The 24,528-nt window shown below is 55.1% G+C and overlaps 1 protein-coding gene and 1 long non-coding RNA gene across 8 annotated transcripts; one reads left to right on the top strand and one right to left on the bottom strand.

The window, feature by feature from the left end:
* The first annotated feature begins 206 nt into the window (after window positions 1-206).
* On the top strand, window positions 207-24,071 carry Rexo1 (REX1, RNA exonuclease 1). 7 transcript variants are annotated; one of them, XM_006513961.4, is made up of 15 exons: window positions 207-3,733; window positions 13,932-15,664; window positions 16,464-16,565; window positions 17,011-17,224; window positions 18,532-18,695; window positions 18,990-19,121; window positions 19,411-19,534; window positions 20,124-20,237; window positions 20,553-20,714; window positions 20,881-20,994; window positions 21,277-21,350; window positions 21,586-21,696; window positions 21,974-22,089; window positions 22,173-22,432; window positions 22,516-23,337. In XM_006513961.4, the coding sequence occupies exons 1-15, from the start codon at window positions 3,577-3,579 to the stop codon at window positions 22,602-22,604; spliced, it is 3,666 nt and encodes a 1,221-aa protein (XP_006514024.1). In that variant the 5' UTR covers window positions 207-3,576; the 3' UTR covers window positions 22,605-23,337. The 7 variants fall into 7 exon arrangements, 5 of the variants coding, with proteins under 5 accessions (XP_006514024.1, XP_011241833.1, XP_011241832.1 ...); XM_011243531.3 differs by having other exon boundaries at window positions 20,103-20,237; window positions 20,577-20,714; XM_011243530.3 differs by having other exon boundaries at window positions 20,103-20,237.
* Window positions 9,616-18,086, bottom strand: Gm31057 (predicted gene, 31057). Its single transcript, NR_168571.1, has 3 exons — window positions 17,441-18,086; window positions 11,668-11,793; window positions 9,616-11,010 (listed from the first exon to the last, which is right to left on the bottom strand). It is a non-coding gene; the product is annotated as a predicted gene, 31057 (long non-coding RNA).
* Window positions 24,072-24,528: the final 457 nt, after the last annotated feature.

The following is a 24,528-nucleotide window of genomic DNA, read 5'->3' as shown; positions in this document are numbered from 1 at the left end:
TCTGCCTCCCGAGTGCTGGGATCAAAGGCGTGCTCCACCACTGCCCGGCTAGTGGTGTGCTTTTTATCTTTGTTGGTAAGCACCTAAAGGTACTTGGCCAGCTCTGTGGTCTCCCATCTCCATTTCTGAGCTTATTTCAGAGATCCTTCTGAGAAGAGTGTGGCAGAACAACCCCCTTACAGGCCCCTAGTGAGGAATTGGGGGCATGGTCAGGTTGGATCCCCGCCTAGGATTCCAACCTCCTCCCAAAAACAAAACAAAACCAACAAACAAGAAACAAGCCCAACTTGTTCTGGAAGCGCTGTATTGTTCCTTCCTCTGCCTATGTTTCTCTTCATGATCATAAGTGTGGCTAAGGTGGGCACGGCAGGGCTGGGGAGGTGGAGCCACAAGGATCAGAGGTTCAACATCATTTTCACTGCTTAGAATGTTCACAGCAGCCTACCGATAAAAAACCAACAAAACCCCAAACATAATAGCCTAGGGGGTCTGTCATTCTCAGCTACTCAGGAGGCCAGGTAAGATGGTTGAGTTCAAGGCCAAGAAAAGGAAAACACATGTCAAGCCACCATCATTCAGCAGTGATGAGTTGGACAACAGCGCCAGATGCAGAAAGATTTGGATCTTTCTTTCGAACTCCCGGGTGAGTGAGCAGACAGGTGCTGTGCTGCAGGTTGTCTTGCCGGGACACCAGCTCTGGACCTCTGGTCTGACAGAGGTCGGAGATGAGACATACATTATCCTGATAACTATATTCGCAGAGGCTGAGTTATATGTGACAGTACTGAGAAGTAACCATGCCTGGGTCGGCTCCCTTTGCTCTTCTACCGTGCGTGAGAAGCAATCTCTGTACTGTTTCAGGCTCTTTGCCAAATAACTTTGTTGGGAAAAGGCCACATCTGGAACACCTCTTGCTGATCTTGGTGCCCTGCTGCTAGGCTGACTGTATTTCTATAGAGGGACCCTGCCTTGGGGTCACCTACAGCTCCTGCTTTTGGACCCCAAATTACAGCTGCCCTGTCACCGCCCCCTTCAGTTGTTGATAATAGTTGTATAAAGGCACACAGAATATGAAAGTGCACTTAAACCTCATTTCCATGTATAGCTCAGCACCATGAAGCTCATTCGAAGGCTATGCTTCAGCTTCCACCATCCATCTCCATAGCTCCCAATCTGACGCTCTGGCTCCAGTGATTCCAACAATGTCCTGGGGAGTGGGAAGCTGAGGGAGTCCAGAGATGTTGAAAAACATCTTTATTGGTGGGTGGTGGTGTGGCACGACTACAGTCCTGTCACACAAGAGGCAGAGGCAGGCAGGTCTTTGTGAGGTTTAGGCCAGCCTGGTCTACAGAGTGAGTTCCAGGATATCTAGGGCCACACAGAGAAACTGTGTCTCAGAAAAACAAACAAGCCAGGTGTGGTAGCACACGCCTTTAATCCCAGCACTTGGGAGGCAGAGGCAGGCAGGTTTCTGAGTTCGAGGCCAGCCTGGTCTAGAGTGAGTTCCAGGACAGCCAGGGTGATACAGAGAAACCCTGTCTTGAAAAAACAAAACAAAACAAACAAACAAAAAAAACCCCAGAAAAACAAAACAAAACCAGCTTTTATTTATTTTAAAATACCAGTTTCCAGGTAACCCAGGTTGGCCCTGAGTTCTCTGTGTAACTGAGAATGATCTGAGTCAATCTCTCACCTCTATTTCCACTGTACTGAGACTATAGGTGTGTTCCCACCTCTGTCTCCACTGTACTGAGACTATAGGTGTGTTCCCACCTCTGTCTCCACTGTACTGAGATTACAGGTGTGCTCCCACCTCGACCTCCACTGGACTGAGACTATAGGTGTACACCACCAGAATTGCTTTTGAGGCTGTGTAATAACCCAGGGCCTATGTCATATGTTCGTCATGCACCAGTGCTTATCCAGGTGACTTCTCTCTGTGAGAATTGTTAAATGCTGGTAGAATACCCTTCCAAAATTGCATGTGTTGGCTCAAGTCTGTAATCCTAGGATCCCAGAGGCTGAGGCAGATGGATTTTATAGATTTGAAAATGAGATGAGCCTGGAGTGCAGAAGGAGAATCTTTTAAAATAAACACCAAATAAATTGATTAAAAATTTAAAAAGCAGGCGGCCATGGTGACTCAGGCCTGTAATCTTAGCATTTAGGAAAACTGTCAGAAGTCCAAGATCAGTCTAGGCTACAGTGCCAGACCCTGTCCAGACAAACAGAAAGAGGGGTTCTGGGGATGTTGCTCAGTGACTGGAGTAACTGTCTAGCAAGCACAAGGCTTTGCGTTTCATCTCCAGCACTGTGTAATGGGCAAGTCCATCCAGTCTGTGTTACATGAGACCTTACCTCAATCAAAAGCAAAACAGAAAAGCGGTTGGGGAGAGGGCTCAGTGGGTTAGAAAGCTGTGCACAGGTCTCAGGACCTGAGTTCTAATCCCCAGCACCCATTTAAAGCTGGGTATGACCAGGTGAGTGCCACCCTAGGCTTTGGGGTGGAGGCAAGCAGATGCTGGGAGCTTGCTAGCCAGCCTGCCCAGCTGAAGTACTTCAGTGAAGAAGCCTGTCTTAAAGGAAAGAAAATGGAAGACTAAACAAAGGGGTGGGAAGCTGTATGCTCCTCTAACCTCTGCATGCGGGTGCACAGTGTCGCCTCCCTCCAAACACCCCAGAACAAAGCAAAAACAAAAAAACAAAAAAACAAAAAAAAAAAAATCAAATATATTTCCAGAGTGTAGCTTAGTTGGAGTGCCCTTGTCTAGTGTATGTATCTAGGCACGGCAAAAAGAAAAAAGAAATGCCCCACTGATACCCCTCGTGGTTAGGTGACTATTTGAGCATCAATTAGGTAGGTTTCTCAGGATAGGCACCTCAGCCAATTAAGACCCTGGCTAGAGAGTTGGCTCAGTGGTGAAGAGCACTTACAGCAATTGGAGACTTGGGTTCGGTTCCCAGTACTCACATGACCGTTCATAACCATGAGTAGCTCCAATTTCTGGGTATCCAAAGCCCTTTTCTGACTTCAGCGAGAATCAGAAACACTCATGTTGCACATACATAGAATTAGAAAGTAAATCCTAAATCAAACAAAAACCCTGGCCGTGAAGCTCTCCTCGTCCTCCGGGGGGCGCACGACGGCCTTATATAGCCAAAGATTACAGCGGAGACTCGCGGTGCATTTCCAGCCAGGCGCACTCTGGACAGCCCAGGCTTCTCAGGGGCTTGAGGCTCAAGATTGCGAAGCTGCACCCGCGAAAGTCCGGTGCCGGAAGGTTCTCAGGACCAGAAGCATATAATCACGCGTTCTTTAAAGCTTCTCTTGTCCTAAGCTTCGGGTCTTCCGACGGCTACAGTTCCGCGGGAGACGACATTGTAAGCAGGCGCACTTCAGTCAGCCCTTCCCGGCGTCCCTAGCGACAGCGTCCCGGGGGCCTCTGGGGGCCTCGGGGCAAGATGGCGGCGTCGGCGGGGTCCGAAAAGCGCGAGCGGAAGCCTCCGGGGCGAGTGTGAGGAGGGGTCCCGGGGTCCCGGGTATCTCCGGGCCGGGGCCCCGCTGCGGAACGGACCATGCTACGTTCTACCGGCTTCTTCCGCTCCATCGACTGCCCATACTGGGCGGGAGCTCCCGGGGGGCCTTGCCGGCGGCCCTACTGCCACTTCCGGCACCGCGGAGCTCGGGGTCCCGGCGCTCCCGGTAGCGGCGGCGCAGCATCTCCTGCATCAGGTAAAGCCCATAGGACCGCCCTGGGTCCCACAGCCCGCCCGTGCTACATGTTTCCCTTGCTCAGCCAGACCGCGCACTGTCAGATTGCTGTCCCTCTCCTAGCTGCCATCGCGATGCTGTGCAAATGTCTAGACCTCTCTGGTCATTAAAGCATAAAGACGGTCACGACGGAGCGAGAGACCGTGCATCCCCGTCCCCAAGCTAGGGGACTTGGTGCAACTCCTCCGGTTCTTATTCTGTCCACCTTGTTCCGAACGATATATCATTCCCTCCCGTCACCACGCACGCCACCCTGTGCGCTTGTGGCATACCTTGTTTACGAACGCGACAGTTTCCTGGGATGAGTCCCCCCCCCCCCCCCACTGTCTCCAGTAGTTGGATGCACAAGGCCATAGGGGCACCTGCTGTTTGTCGAGCGGAAAACCCCCTTGCCTTGAACGGGTGTGGACTTTGAGCTTGGCAGGGAGCATGTCGCAATTAGTGTGATGACATTTTGAAGAAGGCCTCAGGGATCAGGCAGTGTGTAGGAAGTATTGTATTAGAGAAAAGACATTAAGGTTTTGTTATTTGTCTTTTGTTTGTTTTTACTGTTGTAGGCCAGGCTAGTTTTGGACCCAGGACCCTGAAGCTGCAACCTCCTAGGTTCTGGGATGGCCCTAACCGGACCCTTAGGATTCCAATTGCATTTAAAGAAGACATTGGAGAGCCTAGAGAGATGGCTCCGATTTAAGAGCACTTTCTGTTTTGGGCTGGGCCTGCTGCGTGCACACTTTTAGTCCCGTTTCTCTAGAGGCATTGCCGGGTGGACCTCTGAGTTTGAGTCCAGCCTGGTCTATATAGGAAGCCTTGTTCCAGAAATCCATAGCCAGTGAGTCCCTGTCTGAGGGGTGGGGGCCACGCTTGCTACTGTTGCAGAGGCCCTGGATTGGGTTACCAGCAGCCACATGGCTGGTTTGTAAACCCAGTTCCAAGGCACCAGCCATGTGTGGTGCAAATGCAATCACCCAGGCAAACTCTCATGTGGATGAAATTAAAAACAAAAACCTTTAAAAAGTGGCATGGCACCCAGGTATGGTGGTGCATGCCTTTAATTTCAGCATTTAGGAGGTAGAGGCAGGTGAATCTCTTTGAGTTTAAGGCCAGCCTGGGTTACATATGTGGTCATCTCTAAAAGAGAGACAGGGCATTGTTGACTAGAGTACCGTTTAGTCCCCTCTGGTGGCCTCTGTTCCTTAGAAATGGCTTGGTGAACTTCACCACTGACTCCACCCCCAGGTCCCAGGTTTATTTTAGACCACTCTCTCTCAAGCTGTTGTCTTTTATTTAAATAATGGTATATATATATGTGTGTGTGTGTGTGTATATATATATATACATATATATATATATCGAGCATTTAAATGGATAGATAGGTTCACTGTGTAGCCCAGGCTGGCCTCGAACTTGAGGTGATCTTCCTGCCTCTGCCCTCTGAGAGTTTGAGGGCCAGGCATGACCTGCCACATCTCTTGTTGTTGGGTCCCCATCCTCACACATACATTGGCCTAGGACACCTGCACTGCAAGTGGCCCTTTGACAACTCTGTGTGTGGTGGTCAGGCTCCACACCTGGCCGCCATTGTCCTTGCCGGGTCAGCCGGGGACTCAGCCCAGGTGCTTGGGAAGAGGAGGGGCATAGCTTGGCAGATTTCACTGCAGGGTGGGCCCTGAGTGCCTGGCATAGGCGACCTCTCAGGCTGCAGTGCCCAGCTTGGTGACATGCAGTGCCTTTCGTTTCCTATAGACTTATGCCTGTATGGGTGTCCAACTCGGTGTGTCTGCAGAGGCCAGAGGGGGACATTGGATTCCTAGGTCTGAATTTCCAAGTAGTTGTATGCCTTCAGCCATTAGTGTTACGGATGGAGTTCTGACCGTGGCAAAAGCAACCAGTGCTCTTAACCCCTGAGCCATCTCTTTCACCCTTTTGTTGTTTTGTGGGATTTTGTTTTGTTTTTTGAGACAGGGTCTCTGTGTACCCCTGACTGTCCTGGACTCACTCTGTAGACCAGGCTGGCCTTGAACTCACAGAGATCCTCCTGCCTCTGTCTCCAGAGCACTAGGATCAGTGGTGTGCACCCCCACCACTAAGTTGACATCCTGGCTTTTAAAGTTTACTTCCTTTTTGTGGATTGGGGATGGAAGCTGTCTTCTGCTGTGCCCAGTGCTGGACCCAATACTGTGCCATCCCAGTGCTGTACCCGGTACTGTGCCATCCCTGAACAGTGTTGTACCTGGTACTGTGCCATCCCTGAGCAGTGCTGTACCTGGTACTGTGCCATCCCTGAGCAGTGCTGTACCTGGTACTGTGCCATCCCTGAGCAGTGCTGTACCTGGTACTGTGCCATCCCTGAGCAGTGCTGTACCTGGTACTGTGCCATCCCTGAGCAGTGCTGTCCCCGGTACTGTGCCATCCCTGAGCAGTGCTTGGTCCTCACCTTTCCTCTCACGTTGTTCTTCCTGTGCTGTCTTGCGCCACAGCTGGTTACTTGGTTCCCCAGAAGGTCATGTTTGGGGTCTGGTGCTTCTCTGTGTGTCTGACAGTCCTCAGGGAATGGTGCTCCGTTCCTCGTGGCATCTCCTGGTGTCCTAGACATGATGTCCAGTCCTGCTCTTCCTGCTCTGGGGATTCTTCTGTCCTCTCCTCAGTGCTCCTCTGAGGAGGCCTGGGCCTGGGCTGCTCTGGATTAGGATAAAGTCCCTACACCTGTGGCTCAGCCTTGGTGGCATCCCTTGGGCTCCCTGGAGTAGCCCTCCATGGCCTTTGTACCCACAGGAAAGCAAACCCTTATGTGACTGGTCTCCAGTGGCTCAGAGCTGCAACAGAAGCTAGCCACCTTTTCTCAGCTGGGATACATAGTTACCCTGTTGAGATGCTGAGTGCTATGGAGGAAGACAGGCTGAGGGACAAAGGAAGTTTGTTCACTGATACCAGTGAGGGAGGTTAGAGCTATGGGCATAGGAGGTGATTCCTCGGTGGTAGCCCCTGTGAGTGGCAAGACTGGGCCTTGGGTTTCTCTCTGGATTCCTATTGGCTGGTGTACACGAAGCCCGGGCCCCAACACAGCTACTGTCCCTGTCAAGGGAGGGGTATGTATGAGAGGAGCAGAAATGAGAAATCAGGGTGTCTGAGCCAGAGAGCTAACCCCACCCCCACCCTTGCCATGTCTTCAGGGCCTTGGAACCTCCATCTGAGACCCCCAGCAATGTTGTGTGGGTGGCAGCCAGGAGTGAAGTGTGAGTGGCTCCACACACGCCCAGCCAGAGGTGTTCCCATATTTCCCTGTGGACAGTTTGGTGCTAAGGGCAAGTCCAGAACAGAAGCTGTGGAGCTTCTTAGAAGGAACAGGCTTTGTCAGGTAAAGGAGGGTGTTCCTAGGGCAGAGAGTGGGGGGTGGGGCGAGAAAGTGGCTGTGGCCAAGTTCCTTCTGAGCCTTGAGGGCCTCTGGAGGCCTGGATCCCATCCCAGTTCCCACAGCACATGCTTGAGCAGTGAGGGTCAGAGGGGACAGACACTTCTGGCCTCTTCCCACTGAACCCTGCCACCACATGAGACCTGTGACTGCCATTGACCTGTTAGACCAGGCTTGGTGCACTGCCTGGGGAGACAGGGGCTTTGGAAGTGGCTTTCCTTGTCTGAGCAACCTAGAGTCCCTCGGGACCAAGGGACTCCTGCCACTTTGGGCTCCTTCCCAGAGAAAGACCCACTTCTCCAGGAAATGCCAGCAGGGGGCGCTGCAGTCCACAACATGGTTGTCAGGGATAGCTGGCCCTGTGGATGCCCGGAGACATCAGTGAGGAGAAAGGCCCTGATTGCCTTCTAACAGACAGTAACACGCCATGGTCCTCTGGTTGGACTGCTGTGTCAGGTGTCTGGTGAACATTCTCCTCGACCAACTCTTCCAGTTCCAGCTCTGCCCAGCGAGAGAGCCTCAGGGCTACACTCCTTGGCTACCTTGCTGGTGGTGGGCAGCTGGTTCCACTGGCTGGGGAAAGTGGCTTAGAGGGCAGATGGGCATCCCAATATATAAGCAGGACAGAATTTAGGATGCCGACCCCTACTGCTCAGCTGCCACACCTGCCCGGTGATCTTTAGAGTGCTGTTAGTGGAGAGTGCAAGCTGCCCAGCTTACATCTGTCCCACATCTGCCCCTATTCATTGCTCCTCTGTCTTCGTTATGACACTGCTGCTTTCTGAGACCATCCTTCGCCTGACCCTCTTGACCTGATTCTGTGGCCTGTCTGTCCTGCTGCCATTTAGATAAAGGACTTGGGATTTCAGGTGACTGTTGGTACAGGGACAGCTGGAGTAGGGGTTTGCAGCTGACATCCTGTCCCAGGACACCTTCCCACAGAGGGAGGGAGCGCCAGGTGCAGATGCACTGAACTGAGCCTGTCTAGGACAGGCAGATAACTAGGAAGGTCTGCAGGGGTGGGGTGCTAGCTGACTCCTGGAAGTATGGCTTCTAAGGGGGCTCTTTCATGCTGAGTCTTAGAGTACCTGTGGCAGTCAGGAGCCCTGTGGGAGTTAGGGCATGCTCCTGTCTTGAAGGTGGCTTGTCCGTGGGTGCTGCAGTGCTCCAGTGGTCTCTGCAGACAGCCACTTCTAAGGATGATGGAGCTCTGTTCCACAGTAGCCGGGGAGTGCTGGGAGTGGGTGGCAGGTCTCCAGCCCTGCTTCACTTTGCCAGTGATCTAGGCCCACGTGCTCTGCGGCTCTCTGAGGCTCTGACCATCCTTGACTCAGCGCACACCTATGGGACTCTGGGTAGAAGGATAGACAGTCAAGCACATGGACACTGACTCACACTGGTTCTGGAGAGAATAGCTGGGAACTGAGAAGTAGCTGGGGGCTGAGGAGAGGCAGGTTTTTTTTTTTTAAGATTTTATTTATTGTTTCTTTGGTTTTTTTTGGGTTGTTTTTTGTTTGTTTGTTTGGGTTTTTTGTTGTTGTTTTGTTTTTTGTTTTGGTTTTTCGAGACAGGGTTTCTCTGTAGCCCTGGCTGTCCTGGAACTCACTTTGTAGACCAGGCTGGCCTCGAACTCAGAAATCCGCCTGCCTCTGCCTCCCAACTGCTGGGACTAAAGACGTGTGCCACCATGCCCGGCAAAGATTTTATTTATTATTAAATACACTGAAGCTGTCTTCAGACACACCAGAAGAGGGCATCAGATCTCATTACAGGTGGTTGTAAGCCATCATGTGGTTGCTGGGATTTGAACTCAGGACCTTCAGAAGAGCAGTCAGTGCTCTTACCTGCTGAGCCATCTCACCAGCCCTGAGAGGCAGGTTCTTGTCATATGGCTCCTAAACTTTATTTTAAGATATTTTTTTTTGTTTTGTTTTTCGAGACAGGGTTTCTCTGTGTAGACCTGGCTGTCCTGGAACTCACTTTGTAGACCAGGCTGGCCTCAAACTCAGAAATCCGCCTGCCTCTGCCTCCCAAGTGCTGGGATTAAAGGCGTGCACCACCATGCCGGGCTTTTTTTAAAGATTTATTTTATGCCTATGAGTATGCTATAGCTGACCAGAAGAGAACCTTGGATCCCTTGTGAGCCACCATGTGGTTGCTGGGAATTGAACTCAGGACCTTCGGAAGAGCAGTCAGTGCTCTTACCTGCTGAGCCATCTCACCAGCCCTGAGAGGCAGGTTCTTGTCATGCGACTCCTAAACTTTATTTTAAGATTTTTTTTTGTTTTGTTTTGTTTTTCGAGACAGGGTTTCTCTGTGTAGACCTGGCTGTCCTGGAACTCACTTTGTAGACCAGGCTGGCCTCAAACTCAGAAATCCGCCTGCCTCTGCCTCCCAAGTGCTGGGATTAAAGGCGTGCACCACCATGCCAGGCTTTTTTTAAAGATTTATTTTATGCCTATGAGTATGCTGTAGCTGACCAGAAGAGAGCCTTGGATCCCTTGTGAGCCACCATGTGGTTGCTGGGAATTGAACTCAGGAGCTTTGGAAGAACAGTCAGTGCTCTTAACTGCTGAGCCATCTCTCCATCCCTTAAACTAGGTTTTGAAGGCCAATATGAGTTTGTCTAGTGGCTGGAAGATGCCAACAGAAAACTCTGCTGACATGCTGACTTGATATCCAGCCTTCTAGAAAGGTTTTGGTGACTCTGAAGTGCCACTGGTTGCTGTGGGATACTGTCTTGTGTAGTGGGAAAGGCTGGGACTGAGCTCATCCTGGTCTTCTGTTAACAGGGTTCCTGCAGCTGCAGTGAGCTGTTCATCTGAGGACTTGAGAGTTTGTGTGTTGAGAGTCCTGGGACTGGGAGTCCTGGGTCTGTCCATTGAGTGGGAGGTGGGCATTGGGGCAGGTCCCAGACCTGAGTGGGTGACAAAGAGAACCTGGTTGGGGACCTTGCCATAGTTCTGAGCAGAAACCGTCATGTGGAGTGGTGGGGGCAGGGCTGCATTTAACCGTCTGAAAGCCCCACATGACCCCACCAGCCTCCATGACAAGTGACAAAAGGACCGTGTTCACATAATACTGGCCAGCATGCTCTTCCTCTGAAGATGCAGGGCCCTCAGTCGCCAGCCTGAGCTCTGGTGAGTTGGCAACTTGGGCCTGGGAGACATCCTGACTGGGTCTCTGCTGGTGTCAGGGTGGGGCATAGAGGGCCCTGGCCATCTCCACTGGGATCCAGTTAGGACGGCCAGGCTGGTCTTAGAGAATTTTCTTTATTGGCTCACAGCCCTTGTGGACCATGGGAAAGGAAGGCTACCTCTTGCCTTGCTCCAGGATATTAGCATGTGGCCCCACCGCCTTACCTATCAGCTTCTCTTCTGGACTGTCGGGTGACCATGGAGGCTCCATGGCTGTTCCTGCCTCAGAGAGCCCAGCATCTTAGGCATGGAGGGGGCACCCCTTGCATCCCACTTAGCAACTCCATCTGCTTGGAAGCCCTTGGCATCCTACAGGGCTGGCCTTATGGAAAGGGAGGGCTCTGAAGGATGACCTGGGGACAGGGATCCTCGTAGGGTAAGACTTGCTGTGTGCCTATACTGAGGCTGAGCAGCACTTCCTAGGCTCTCCCGCCCTCTTCTGTGGCCAGGTCTCACACTTGTGTGCAGCTTCCCATAGCTCTCTGGCGACCTGCTGCCGACATGTGTGGTCTCTGTGTGTGAGCCACTGAAGGTGACCTCGGAGTCTGGTCCTGCTTGGATGACCTCATGTGTCCAGTGGTGCTGAGCTGAGGGGCGTGCCTGGATCCCAGTGTAGGGTGGAAAGGGTCAACCTAGGAAAGATGGATCACAGTCCTCTGTGGAGACCTTTGGGCTGTATGGCCATCCTTGGCTTGGCATTCAGGACCATGCCCGGCAGAACGCATCTGAGACAGCCCAGCGTGGACTGGTTCTCCCAGCACCTCGCCCCAGCACCCCTTGCACTGCCCGCTCGCCTCTCCTTCCCTCTGTCTGAGGAGCACCCTTTTCCACCTCCAGGCTGGGAGCTCTCTTATCAGAGCTCTCACTGAGCCAGGCCCCAGCAGCCTCTTGGCCTTTATCAGCCTTTTGGCCTTGAGCAGAAACCTCGGGTGCTGGTGCTGCCCAGGGACTGACTTCCTGTTGTCAGGAGAGGACCAGTGTGATGCTGCCCCTGAGACTGGTGCCTCTGGCGTGGCCTGTCAGAGGTCTAGACAGATGTGTGGAAGGAATTACCCAGGACAGTGCTGCTTAGCTGTATTTGGGTCATTCCTCCCATAGACAGGCTGACCAGGTGCCGTTTCAACCTGGGGACCCCAGTTTCCTGTCCAGCGCTCTCTCTGTAGCACTAGTAGGGTGATGGACCATTCCATCACTGCCCAACCTGGGACTCAAGGACCCTTCCCTATAGGTGGGGGATCCCCAAGAAGATAACCTTTATAGTGTGAACTCAGTCACCTGTGTGGACCAACCTGTCTCCCAAGAAGCAAGGTTGAGTGTCCACGCTTGCATAGAAAGGCCCATGCCTTCCTTCTGCAGTCCTCCCGCATTACTGTTCGTTGGGCTGGTGTGATCCTCTTGTCTTAGTCTCCTGAGTCCTAGGACAGTAGGTGTGCATTCAGGCAGGGCCTTGCTGGCAGGGGCTCTGGGTGCAGTGGTCAGTTCAGCCTTGGTTGAATGTTTTAGTTTCTAAATTTTTCCTCCTTTCTTCCTCCTTCATCCCTCTCCCTCTCCCCTCCCCGGGGAGGGGGGGGGCTTTGGGTGTGCTAGACAAGTTTCTTTTGAGATTGTGTTTTGCTAGCTTAAGATGGCCTTGAACTTCTGATCCTCCTGCCTCAGCCTCCTGCATGGCTAGCCCACTGCCTCTGATCCTTAGAATGTTACTTTTTAAGAAGCCAGCCCAGTCAAGCCTGGAATCTCACCCTGGGTCACCCCAGCACCTGGGAAGTAGAGGCAGGAGGATCAGAAGTTCAAGGTCACCCTCAGCTGTACATCCAGGCTGGCTAAGATTTATTTTTGTTTGTTTTTTTTTGTTTTTCGAGACAGGGTTTCTCTGTATAGCCCTGGCTGTCCTGGAACTCACTTTGTAGACCAGGCTAGCCTCGAACTCAGAAATCCGCCTGCCTCTGCCTCTACTGGCACAGTAAGATCTTACATCAAATAACTAAAGGGAAAGTCCAGAGAAGTTGCCAATTCTTTTCACAGGTCCGTGCGAGTTTGACCCAGCCTCTGCCCCTGCCTCTCAGCAGTAGGGCCCCGCCCCCTCCGTGAGCCGTCTTGTCTCATCCCCTTTCTCAGCAAGAGAGGTTCCCTTCTCTCGTCCTTCAGGAGGTGTGGGCTCCCCTATTTGTCTCCTCATTATGAATGTGTGTCTGCATGGGTGTAGTGGGTACCCATGGAGGCTGAGGTGTCATCCCCTGGACTAGACATGTAGGCTTGTAGGTTGCCTGCTGTGGCTCTGGCTGGCTCCAGCCCCTCCCTTTCAGGTGCTTTGTGAAACAGTGAGGCACAGGAGGTTCAGGTGCCAGCTCAGTGGTGAAGGCTGAGCACTGGAATGAATTAGTTAAATCGCTTTGGCTCCTGGTGGGTCGAGTGGGTGCTGCACCCAAGAGCTCTCTGGATTCTCAAATGAAACACACACACACACACACACACACACACACACACACACACACACACACACGCCGGGTGTGGTGTCGAACACCTTTAATCCCAGCACTTGGGAGACAGAGGCAGGCGGATTTCTGAGTTCGAGGCCAGCCTGATCTACAGAGTGAGTTCCAGGATAGCCAGGGTTACACAGAGAAACCTTGTCTTGAAAAAACAACAACAAAAAAACAAAACAAAAATCTGGGCTTGCTGCTTTGTGCTTGTGATCTATGCTCTAGGGGAGGTGGAGCCAAGAGGATCTACTAGACCAGGAGTTTGAGCTAGCCTTTCAACCAGTGAGACCCTATGTCAGTCAGAATGACACATTCATGAACCTGAGCTTGCCAAGGCTGCCAGTTTAACCTCCGTGCACTCGGCTGGGGATGGTGCTACAGGCCAGTCCAGAGCCTCACACTGCTTGACTCCCATCTTAGTGCTCTCCAGGGAACCTCTTTTTGTACCCCCTTTGATACAGGATCTCATGTTGCCCAATCTAATGTTGAACTCATTCTGTAGCTGAGTATACCTTTAACTCCTGATCCTCCTGCCTGTACCTTCCTAGAGCTGGGTGATGGGCATGGCCACCACACCAGTACATGCGGGGATGAAGCCTGTGCGTCCCCAGTAGTGCCCTACCCACTGAGCCCCAGCAACACACACACACACACACACACACACACACACCTCTGCACAGGTCCTAGAGTAAACTGGGTGATCCCACCACAGCAGTGTTACAGTGTCACAGTGGTGTTACATTGTCACAGCAGGGCTTCTTGAGGCCCAAGCCTGGTATGCAGTAGGTTCTGGACTGCTGGTTCTCTTTTTATGTTTTTGGTTTTTTTTTTTTTTTTTGGTTTTTCGAGACAGAGTTTCTCTGTGTAGCCCTGGCTGTCCTAGAACTCACTTTGTAGACCAGGCTGGCCTGGAACTCAGAAATCCGCCTGCCTCTGAAATCCACCTGCCTCTGCCTCCCGAGTACTGGGATTAAAGGCGTGCGCCACCATGGCCAGCTGACTACTGGTTCTCTTAATTTGCACATCTCTAGCAAACTTGCTCAGTGGCTGTTCTGTGTTCTCTTCCCTTCCAGGGCTTGGCTATGACCCGTACAACCCAGAGCTGCCCCAGCCTCCTGTGCAGAGGGAGAATGGTGCTCTGGGTCAGGGTGATGGCATGCTGGAGCTGGAGCTGGTCAACCAGGCCATCGAGGCTGTGCGCGGCGAGGTGGAGCTGGAACAGAGGCGCTACCAGGAGCTCCTCGAGACTGCACGGGGGCACAGTGCTGGGCCTTCAGCCCTGGCGCCTTGCAGCCCTGCCACAAGCATAGATGACGATGACACCTTCTCATTGGCCCTAACTTACACGCCGGGTGGCCTGCTGAGCCCGGATGCTGCCTACCAGCCCACCCCACTGGCTGTCCCTGCCGAGCCAGGGCACAAGTACTCACTGGCCCCTTCAGACAGGAGTCAGGGCAGAGCTGCAGGAGGTGCTGGTGCCCTGGAGTATGTCCCCAAGGCTGTGGGCCAGCCGCGCCGCTGTGGCCGCCCTGTGTCTGGTGGCAAGTATGTGGTGGATAGTTCAAAACCTTCAACAGATCTAGAGTATGACCCACTGTCCAACTACTCAGCCCGGCACCTTGGCAGGGCCAGTGCTAGGGATGAGAGGGCCACCAAGAGACCGCGGGGCTCCAGGGGTGCTGAGCCATACACTCCTGCCCTCAAGAAGCCCTGTGACCCCTTCGGTGGCTGTGAGGCCAGGTTCTCAGACTCAGAAGATGATGTGACCAGCCCCCCAAAGGCTGATGTTAGCAGCCCCAAGGCTGGAGCTGACCCTGAAAGCAAGGCACCTGGGAAGCCTGTCTCCAAGGAGGGCAGAGAGCATGAGGACGGTGGCCTGCGGGGCACCAAGGAGATGGCTGTGCAGTATGACGTGGAAGACCTTGGGCAGCCCCCCAAAGCACCAGACACAGTGTCTGTGGTCAAGCCTGGCTCCCCAGCCAGGGCCTCTCAAGATGCTAGGGTCCCCAAGGAAGGTAAAGCCAAAAAGAAGAAAAGTGGGACATCAGCCAGCCTCAGCCACAAGGACAAGGTTCGCAAGAAAGACAAAAAGAAAGAGAAAGACCCAGCCAGGCCCCGAGGGAAGGAAAAGGTGTGTACGGACAAGAAGAAGCTGCCAGCCAGTAACCCCAGGGGGAAGGCCCAGGGGCCTGAAGGGACCAAGAAAAAGCCATCCTCTGCGACCACAGTGGCCAGCTCAGGGAAAGGGGGGTCAGGCCGCCCCTCCAGCACGGGACCTCAGGACTCTGGGCCTGGTCCCCATGCACCACTGGCCTGGAAGGCTGGTAGTGCAAAGAAGATGTCATCGGGAAAGTTGGTGGAACGCAAGGCCCGCTCCCTGGATGAAGGAGCCCCCCAGGACACCCCTAAGCTCAAGAAACGGGCCCTGAGCCATGCTGAACTATTTGGGGATGAGAGTGAGGAGGAGGACTCAAGCCTGGGAGCGGGAGCACCCCGGGTCTGGCCCCCGACCCTGCCCAGCCTTAGCTCAGACTCAGAATCAGACTCCGACTCCAGCCTGGGCCTGGACGAGACAAAGGTGCCCAAGCGTCTCAAGGCCGCGCCGCCCGCATCCCCCGTGCCGCCCTCCCCATTGTCCTCCTCCTCCTCGTCCTCGGGAGCCAGCCAGTGTGCAGAGGAGGATGTGGACTACTCGGCTCTGGAGAAGGAGGTGGACTTCGATGTGGACCCTATGGAGGAGTGCCTGCGGATCTTCAACGAGTCCACCAGCGTGAAGACAGAGGACAAGGGCCGGCTGGCCCGGCAGGTGAGGGCACTGGCCTTGGCAGGCTAGGGCCCTTGGAGGGGACACTCAGTCCCACGGTCATCTCCAGCCGATTCCAGCCTCTGTGACCCAAGCAGAAGCCGCTCCTTCAGCGCCGGCCTCTTATAACTCCATTCAAAATTCAGGAACCCTCGGTGGCCGCCTGCTGCCCCCCTGCACCCTGCCCAGAATGAGGATGCTGGCTTTCTACCCACCCAGCCGGCTTCCCGTGGCAGCGTCCGACTGACTGTTCAGACTGACCGGCAAAGGGGTACCGGGCCCTCCCGCCCCACGCCTGCCTCACCACCTCCTGTCCCAGCTCCTTGGCCTTTCTTGCCCCTCTCCCCTCCTCCAGCTCTTGCTTCCTTCTAGCCACTAGGCCCCTTCCTCTCCTCACTCCCTGGCCTGCCTGGCTCAGGCCAGCCTTGACCCATCTGGTAGTCCCTCCTTCTAATGTCCCCATGCTGGCCACCAGAGGGCGCTTACCCTGAACAAACAAAGATGGACTTGGCCAGTTCCTCCCAGCCCCAGCCCCGAGGGATGCCCTTGACTGGCATTCCATATCTGAACTGTCATCCTGGGCTGGGTGTGGGGGCAGCAGCAGGGACACGCCCACTTGTCCTCCTGTCCACAAGGCCTGGGAGGCAGGTGCTGGGGCCCAGCCTTGGGCCGCAGGGTGCTGATCCTCCGTAGGGCTCTCATTGGCAGGACCGCGTAGGGTCTGGCGGCAATGAGGCTGGGTGGGAAGGCAGGGGTGTGACCCAAGGAGGCACCAGAGTGAGGAGTGCATGTGTGTTTTCAGCCACCCAAGGAGAAGGCTGAGGAGAAGACACATGCGGGCCTGACCACTTTGTTCCCGGGGCAGAAGAGGAGGGTCTCACACCTTTGCAAGCCAGGCAAGGAGGTAAGACCCAGATATGGGGATACAGGGCGGGCCTCTGGAGGAAGGAGATTTGCCACCACAGTTGGGCAAAGGACCCCTGCTGTCGGCCTTTGGTAAGCTGGTATCTGGGGCTTCATGTCCCATCCAGATCTGGGCACAGGAACAGTGCACGGAGGGGTGGATAAATCCCCATGGGTTTTAGAGTTGAGTGGGCAGTCCAACCTCAGAGCCCAGGCTATCTCAGTTGTGGCCGGAAGGTGGTGAGGATAGTAGGGGAGGCCTGTGTGGGGTGTGGTAGCAAGCAAGGGCTCCACAAACATCCCTGGTGCAGTCTCCGAGGAGACATGAGCGCAGACAGAGTACTGGTGGGCAGAGGAACATGGAAGAGGAGCTTCTGCAGCCTCCTCACCATGCTTGTCTGGAGTGCTCTGGACGGGGGCTAGCTCTAGGATCTGTGCTCTTTCAGTCAGAGGCCCCAAAGAGGACCCCCGTGGCTCCCCCAGCACGCCCCCCGACTGCTCAGGAGGTGTGCTACCGGCGAGCACAGCTAGCACAGAGGGACTCGGCCAGTTGGCTACAGGCCGCCCCGCGGCCAACAGAGAGGCTCTCCTCCGTGCACATCTCAGCGCCTGGGGAGAAGAGGAGGATTGCTCACGTACCCAACCCCCGACTGGCTGCCGGTAAGTCCTGACCCTGCCCTTTCTTGGACCCCTTGCCTTGGCTCGTGCAGTATGAGAGGAAGCAGCGCTCGGAGAACTTATGTTGTACCTGACCTTGAGCACCCTCCCTGGGCCTCCAGGGTGACTGGAGTAGGGACAAGATGGCCTGGAAGATCTGAGCAGCCTCCTTGCTCCCTCCCAGCCCAGCCACCATCAGTGGGACTTGCCTGAACATACCTGGAGTGGCGGCAGCTTGAAGATCAGGGGTGGGTGGTCCTGTCAGCTCTTCGTGGTGGTCCCAACCGGCCCCATTACCAGGCAGAGAGCCAGGGCCTGTGACCAAATCAGGAAGAGCTTCTGGACCTCTGCTTCTCCCTGGACCTCTGCTTCTCCCTGCCTGTCAGGGGCTACAGTGCCCTGGATTCCGTGTTCTGTTGATGCCTACAGCTCATAGCTACATCTCTTGGTGGTTCCTGCCTGGGCTGCCGTGGCACAGCCTGGGGATGCTCATGGCTGTGGCTAAGCAGGGCTTGTTAGGGGCTGTTCCAGTTCTGGGACTTTCCTTGTCTCCCAGGCACCACCTTGACCTGCTTCGGTGCTCATGGTGTTGGTTGCACCAGGCTGGGAGTTGTGCATGCAGATGTGCCCCTCCCTGTAGGGCGAGAGTGCACTGGTTATCTCTCTTGACAAGTACAGCCTTGGTGGGTTGGTTCCAGGAAGGATGGCAGGGGCAGCCTAATCTGGCCCCTGAGTCCTCTCCAGAGAGTGACCCCCAACTAGGGCCAAAAGTCACCGGTCTCAGTCCTTCAGTGCCAACAGGCTGTGATGGGCAGGTACTCCACACCCTGCATATCCATGCAGGGAGCAGCCCTGCCCACCTTCTGCCAGGGCGGAGACAGTGTATGGTTTGTGACCTCATTACAGGGACAGGCAGGTAGCCTGTCACAATGAGCAGGCCGGGGCATCCCAGGCCCTGTGGTCCTGTGCCCTGGAGCCAGGGCTACCCCTCAGACGTCAATGTCTCGGAGTCGGGGGCTGGAACATGTGGCAGAGGCCCCGACCACGCCCCACCATTCACCAGACTGCCCCGACCGTGGCATTGCCTGAGCTGGCCTCCACAGCCGTGTTGCCCTTCCCCACCTCCATGGACTTGCCCCAGAGCAGCTAGAGTCCCATGTCCTTCCACACCCCGAGCCCGGTGCCCCGGCCCCCGCTTCGCTGCGAGATGCGCGTTCTGCTCACACTCAACGACCGCAGCTTCCTGGTGCTCCGCAGCTCCGTCATGGGCCTACTGTCCTCCTGCACTCACGTCCCCTGTCCCCCGTCAGCCCCCACAGGTGCCAAGAGGGCGCTCTCTGCCAGCAGCAGCCAGGCGTCCCACGGCCCCGAACCTGGCAGCCAGCCACTGAAGACACGCACATTGTCAGGGATGGCATCTAAGACAACCACCACCGTCACCCCCAAGCGCATCGCCCACAGCCCATCACTCCAGGTACCCTGTACTCTGAGAGACCATGAGCCTTATACTCTGCTCATATTGTCCCCAGTAGGATTCTGTTTTGGCCCTGTAGTATGTTGTCTCCTAGTACTGAGAATGAGCCCGAGCTTATACAAACACGGCAAGGTGCTTATGCCCAAGGCAGCCCCTCACTGGGGAATTGGAGGCAGAATCCACCCCTGGCCATGCCTCTAGTCTTTCCCTCTGGAATTCATAGCTGGGCTCATGCACTGGACAAACTATTCCTGTCTTCCCCAGGGGCCCTAACACCTTGCTGTCTTTCCCCAGAGTCTAAAGAAGCCTGTTATCCCAAAAGAATTTGGCGGCAAGGTTCCCACTGTGGTCCGCCAGCGCTATCTCAACCTGTTCATTGAGGAGTGTCTCAAGTTCTGTTCGTCCAACCAGGAGGCCATCGAGAAGGTGGGCCCTGGAGTGCACATTCCCTTCACGGGCAGGACTGCAGGCCCTGGCCATTGTGGCCTTGAGCTGTCGCTGGGAAGGTCCCATGTGTCTTCCTGGCTCTCCTCTAGGCATCTTGGTTCACACTGACTGCCTGTATCATGTCCTCGTGAGTGACAGGCTGGGCCATGTGCCTGACTCAGGCTGGTCCTGCACCAGCCACTGCCATCCCAGAGCAGCTGATCCTACTGCCCATGCTCCTGGGTGCCAGGCTCTGCCAGGACCTTAGGCTGAGCACTGTCTTACCCAGGCCCTGAATGAGGAAAAGGTGGCGTATGACCGCAGTCCCAGCAAGAACATATACCTGAACGTGGCCGTGAACACCCTTAAGAAGCTAAGGGGCCTGGTCCCCAACACCGTGCCCAACCTCAGCAGTGAGTTGGGGCAGCTGTGTGCAGAGGGTCTTCCCCAGAACTGGCTGTGCATGGGCTTCAGCAGCAGGGATGGTCCGTGGTTACCCACACTTGGGCTACTGCCCAAGGTACCCTCTCCTCCCTCCCTCCCTCCCTCACCTAACAGCGTCCCACAGCCTCTTCACAGTGAGTGGCTGAGCACTGCACATTAAGCTGGGGAAGGAGGGAGAGAGGGTTAAGACATTTCATTATGTCCCTTCAAGAGGCCCCATTAAGCGGCTACCACAGTGGCGTGCTCGTTCGCCCCTGGCCCCATTAGTTTCTCCTCACCTCAGAACCCATTAGTCATGGGTTCTGTAGCTGCAGCATGCTCCTCACCCCTGTAGCACACCTTCCCTCAGAGATAGCAGGCCTGGTCTGTCCAACCAGAGCTCAGGTGGGGAGCTGCTGAGCCCCAGGTGACTTGCCCTGAGTTCCCATGACCCTTTCCCAGCTGGGACTCTGTAGGCAGTTGGGGGTAGTGCACATGCGGGGGGGGGGGGGGCGGGCGGTTGGGCTGAGGTTGCAGCTGGCCACCCCCACCCCCCAGCTTTTCTGTACTTCCTTCTAGAAGCCAGTGGCCGCAGGGTTGTGTCTCATGAGGTTGTACTGGGGGGCAAATTGGCAGCCAAAACCAGCTTCTCATTGAGCCGCCCCAGCAGTCCGCGGGTAGAGGAGCTGAAAGGTGAGTAAGTGACTGCTAACTCATGCTTCCCTCTATGTCCTTGTCTGTCTGCCTGTCCTGTAGCATCAGGCCATTGTCCTAGCCAGTGTCCCCACTGCGTACATACATTCATGAATGTGTACATAGGTGCCTGCATGTGTGTGTGTGTCTTTCTGTCTGTCTGTCCATCCCCTTCTGGCAGCACTGACACTCAGTGCCCCTGCAGAGACTGCCATGTACAATATAGTCATGTGTATGTGTGCGCATACATACATTCATGAATGTGTACATGAGTGCCTGCATGTGTGTTTCTGTCTGTCCGTCCCCTTCTGGCAGCACTGACACACAGTGCCCCTGCAGGGACTGCCCTGTACAGCCGCCTCAGGGAGTACCTGCTCACTCAGGAGCAGCTGAAGGAGAATGGCTACCCCTTCCCCCACCCAGAGCGCCCAGGGGGTGCCATCATCTTCACAGCCGAGGAGAAGAAACCCAAGGACCGTGAGTATCCTCCCAGCATTGCCTTAGGCAGGAGACCGGGGTGTTAGCTGTCTGCTGTTAAGGAACACAGCTCAGGGAAAGGCACTTCATCATGCTCAGGGGGTACTAGGCTGCTGGCCCCTCACCCACTTGGCCTCTCTGCCTGTCCATCTGTCTTCACATACAGCCTCCTGCAGAATTTGCTGTCGCTGTGGCACAGAGTACCTTGTGTCCTCCTCGGGCCGCTGCGTGCGCAGTGAGGAGTGTTACTACCACTGGGGGCGGCTGCGGCGGAATCGAGGTGAGGCTTGTGCCCACACGTGCATGCCTGCTGGCTGCGAGGACTCCTACCCATCTCACCCCGCCCCCTTCTGAAGCTCTGGCCCTGTGTAATCTACGTGTTCCTTCTGAGCACAGGCTCTGCTTGTCTCACCCCTGCAGTGTCCCCAAGGGTGGGGACCGTCCCCAGGCCTACATCAGCTTATGACACTGTGGCCCAGATCCTTTCCCTGAGTCCTTGTCCCTGACTGGGTGGGCAAGATCCCTGCCAGGTGCCCTGAACATCATTGCTCTCTCTTGCCAGTGGCTGGGGGCTGGGAGACCCAGTATATGTGCTGCTCAGCTGCCGTCGGCTCTGTAGGCTGTCAGGTTGCCAAGGTAAGTCCTGCTGTGTGCCACTCCCTGCTCTTGGTCACTGGACTGGCATTGAGGGATGCAGTTGAGTCCTATGCTCAGTCCCCATGTGGCCCCAGCCAGCCCTTCCTGACTGTCTACACACTAGGCCTGACACAAGTACCTGCTCTTAGGCCTTAATCCAGGACACAGGACTCCTCGAGAGTCATGCACAGCCATGCTGGCCCTTCTGCTGACTGCTGACCCCCTTGTTCCCCAGCAACACGTGCAGGACGGCCGGAAGGAGAACCTGGAGGGCTTTGTGCGCACCTTCCAGAAGGAGCTGCCTGAAGATGCCCATGCAGGGGTCTTTGCCCTCGACTGTGAGATGGTGAGTCTGGGATCGCAGGAACCTGCATCCTCCCTGGGATGGTGAGGGAGTGAAGCCAACTAAGAACTGGCAAGGGAGCACCACACCTCAGGCTAGTGTCCTGAGAGAGGGGTCAGCCTGTTTGGGAAGGGTTCTCTGAGTTCCTAGCCTGTGGCTCCCTCTGCGTTGGTGGTTCCCGTGGTGTCCCTGACAAGGTCTCTGCAGCAGCCATGGCTAGCCACAGAGGGGAGGTGCACTTGGGAAGTCGGCTGCATCTGGTGCCCATCTCTGTTCTCAGTCCTACACTACATATGGCCTGGAGCTGACCCGAGTCACAGTTGTGGACACAGACATGCAGGTCGTGTATGACACCTTTGTCAAGCCTGACAATGAAGTTGTTGACTACAACACCAGGTGTGTCCCGGCCTACCGCGGGACCCCATCCTCGTTCCCATCCTGCCCGGCCCGACGCCCCTCTTGCATCCGGCCCTCTGCAGGTTCTCAGGGGTGACAGAGGCTGACCTTGTGGACACGAGCATCACGCTGCGGGACGTGCAGGCTGTCTTGCTGAGCATGTTCAGCGCCGACACCATCCTCATCGGACACAGCCTGGAGAGCGACCTGCTGGCTCTCAAGGTCATCCACGGCACAGTGGTGGACACGTCTGTGCTTTTCCCACATCGCCTGGGCCTGCCCTATAAGCGCTCCCTGCGGAACCTCATGGCTGACTACCTCAGACAGATCATCCAAGACAATGGTGAGGAGCCAGGGCCCCCGAAGTGGGGGAAGGGGAGGGGAGGTATGGGAGTAAGGACTGTGCTGAGCATGTCTGCCCTGTAGTGGACGGGCACAGCTCCAGTGAGGATGCCAGTGCCTGCATGCACCTTGTCATCTGGAAGATCCGAGAAGATGCCAAGACCAAGCGATGACTCCCACCCAACATTACCATGTCACCCCCCTTCTTCCATCCCTGGCTGCCCTCAGCCCCAATCCCTCAGCCCCGATGCCCTCGGCCTCTTTTCAAACTCTGTAATAAAACATGACAGCTGACCACGCGTCTCCCAAGCTCCAGCTGCAGGTCTGCAGTGAGCAGCCCAGAGTCGGGGCTGAGACCAACCCTCAGCCCAACCCCACACCTGCCCAACGTGACATCACCTCCTTTCCCAGTCCTGTCCCCTGGAGCCTGCTGCAGCCCAGGGCAGAGCTGGCCTAGCCTCTGTGCCCCAGTCAGGCACCCCCACTCTTACCCCAGCCCACTGCTCTAGACAGTGGGCTCTGCCTTCTGCTTCTTTGTATATAACGCAGGCAACAGGACAAGCCCTCATGGTTTGAGACAGGGGTTGTCTTTTTTTACTTTATACTGTTATTTTTATTAATTTTTAATTTAAACCTGCTGACCCGCACACCTCCTCAGCTGAGGGGTCCAACCCTGGTACCGCTGGGATCCAGGGACCGAACCCCACATGGTCAGTCCCATGGGCCTGGATGTTTGCCCTGCCTTGTGGGGTAGCTTCCAGAACTCACCCTAGCCCACCAGGGCTCCCCAACCTCAGAGCCAAGCCAGCCCTTTGGCCTGGCCTTCCAGGGCCTCTGGGCTGTCATCCTGGGGGCTATTGCCTCCCTCTGTGAGTAGAAACAGAATAAATGTTTGTATGAACTTTAGATTTCATAGTGTGTGGTGCTTTGGGGGCAGACAGGATCCTGACACACGCCATGTGGCCCCTGTCCCAGTGGCCAGGGTCAAGAAAAAATGAAAATGATTCCCTTGCCAAAAGCAACTCTCACCCCATGGGCCCATGCCACCTAGCTGTGGGAACTCTGTGAGACAGCCCCAAGCTCCGGGTAGGCTGTGCCTGCTAGACCTCCCCTGAAGGTACCTTGCTGTTGTCCCTGATGCAGGCTGATGGCATGCCTTTACTCCTTTTTGCCTGTTATGATCTCAGTTACTCAGACAAGGTCCAGGGTAGAGACTGGGAGCCCCTGCCGCCTGGTGTCCTGAGGCAGGGCCTGGCCATCAAGGCCACTCTGTTCCCATGTAAGGAAACAAGTTTTGTAGTACTCACATCCAATGTGACCTCAACTTGATTGGCTGCCTCTTGGCAGTTATCTGTGGGCAGAGTAGGCTGGCTGGAGTTAGACCCTGGCAGGATAACCGGGGTCTGATGGTCAGGGTCCTGTGGGAACCTAGTCCCTCAAGCTTCTTGGAGGGACTGCAAGCCAATGGCTAGAGCAGCTTCCAGGGGCTATCTACATAGTGGGCATGCAGGGGCTACAGGGGCCAAGGGAGCTTCCTTGGCTAAGCTAGGCTTCCACCCTCAGGGGTTTCCTTGAGCACTTTGTCCCCTCTTCTACCTTCTGTAAACAAGTTTTTAAAAACAAATAAATGGTGCTAATGTATTCACAAAGCCCAGGTCTGTCCTGGGAGCTTTAGTGTGTGTCTCTGCCTATCTACTGTCCAGTTCGTGTCAGAAGAGCAGCCAACAAAGACCTTAGCTAACCCTGGCTCTGCCCTGAAAGCCAGAGGCCTGCACTCGAGGGAGCCCTCTCCACTGTGATTACCCCCATCCTCTATAAGTCAGGGTAGGGGATCTCCCCAAAAAAGGCCATCATAAAGATGTGATCAGATGCTCACCGAAAGCTGAGTGAACCGAGTAGCTATTTCCTCAACATGCTCCAGGGACTCAAAGCTTCCAGAGTTTGCTATTCTGGTGGAGGCTTGGTCCTGAGTGCCGTCCTTATCCCAGCCACCAGTTCATTCATTTTATGCCAGCATACACTGGGAGACAGGAGGTGGACATAACCACTGAGGGCTAGGTTAGAGGCAGGGCTGACTACAGCCTCTTCAGGGTGTAC

Source organism: Mus musculus, chromosome 10 (assembly GCF_000001635.26).
Source record: "Mus musculus strain C57BL/6J chromosome 10, GRCm38.p6 C57BL/6J".
NCBI lineage: Eukaryota > Metazoa > Chordata > Mammalia > Rodentia > Muridae > Mus > Mus musculus.
Note: the sequence above shows the minus strand (reverse complement) of the source record. Positions and strands in the feature narration are given on the sequence as shown.

Excerpts from the sequence above, each read along its gene's own strand:
- Rexo1 (XM_011243530.3), top strand. The coding sequence starts at position 3,577 with ATGCTACGTTCTACCGGCTTCTTCCGCTCCATCGACTGCCCATACTGG. Across the intron at positions 17,225-18,531 it reads CAACCCCCGACTGGCTGCCG|CCCCCACAGGTGCCAAGAGG; the intron begins GTAAGTCCTGAC and ends GTCCCCCGTCAG. Across the intron at positions 19,122-19,410 it reads ACCAGGAGGCCATCGAGAAG|GCCCTGAATGAGGAAAAGGT; the intron begins GTGGGCCCTGGA and ends TGTCTTACCCAG.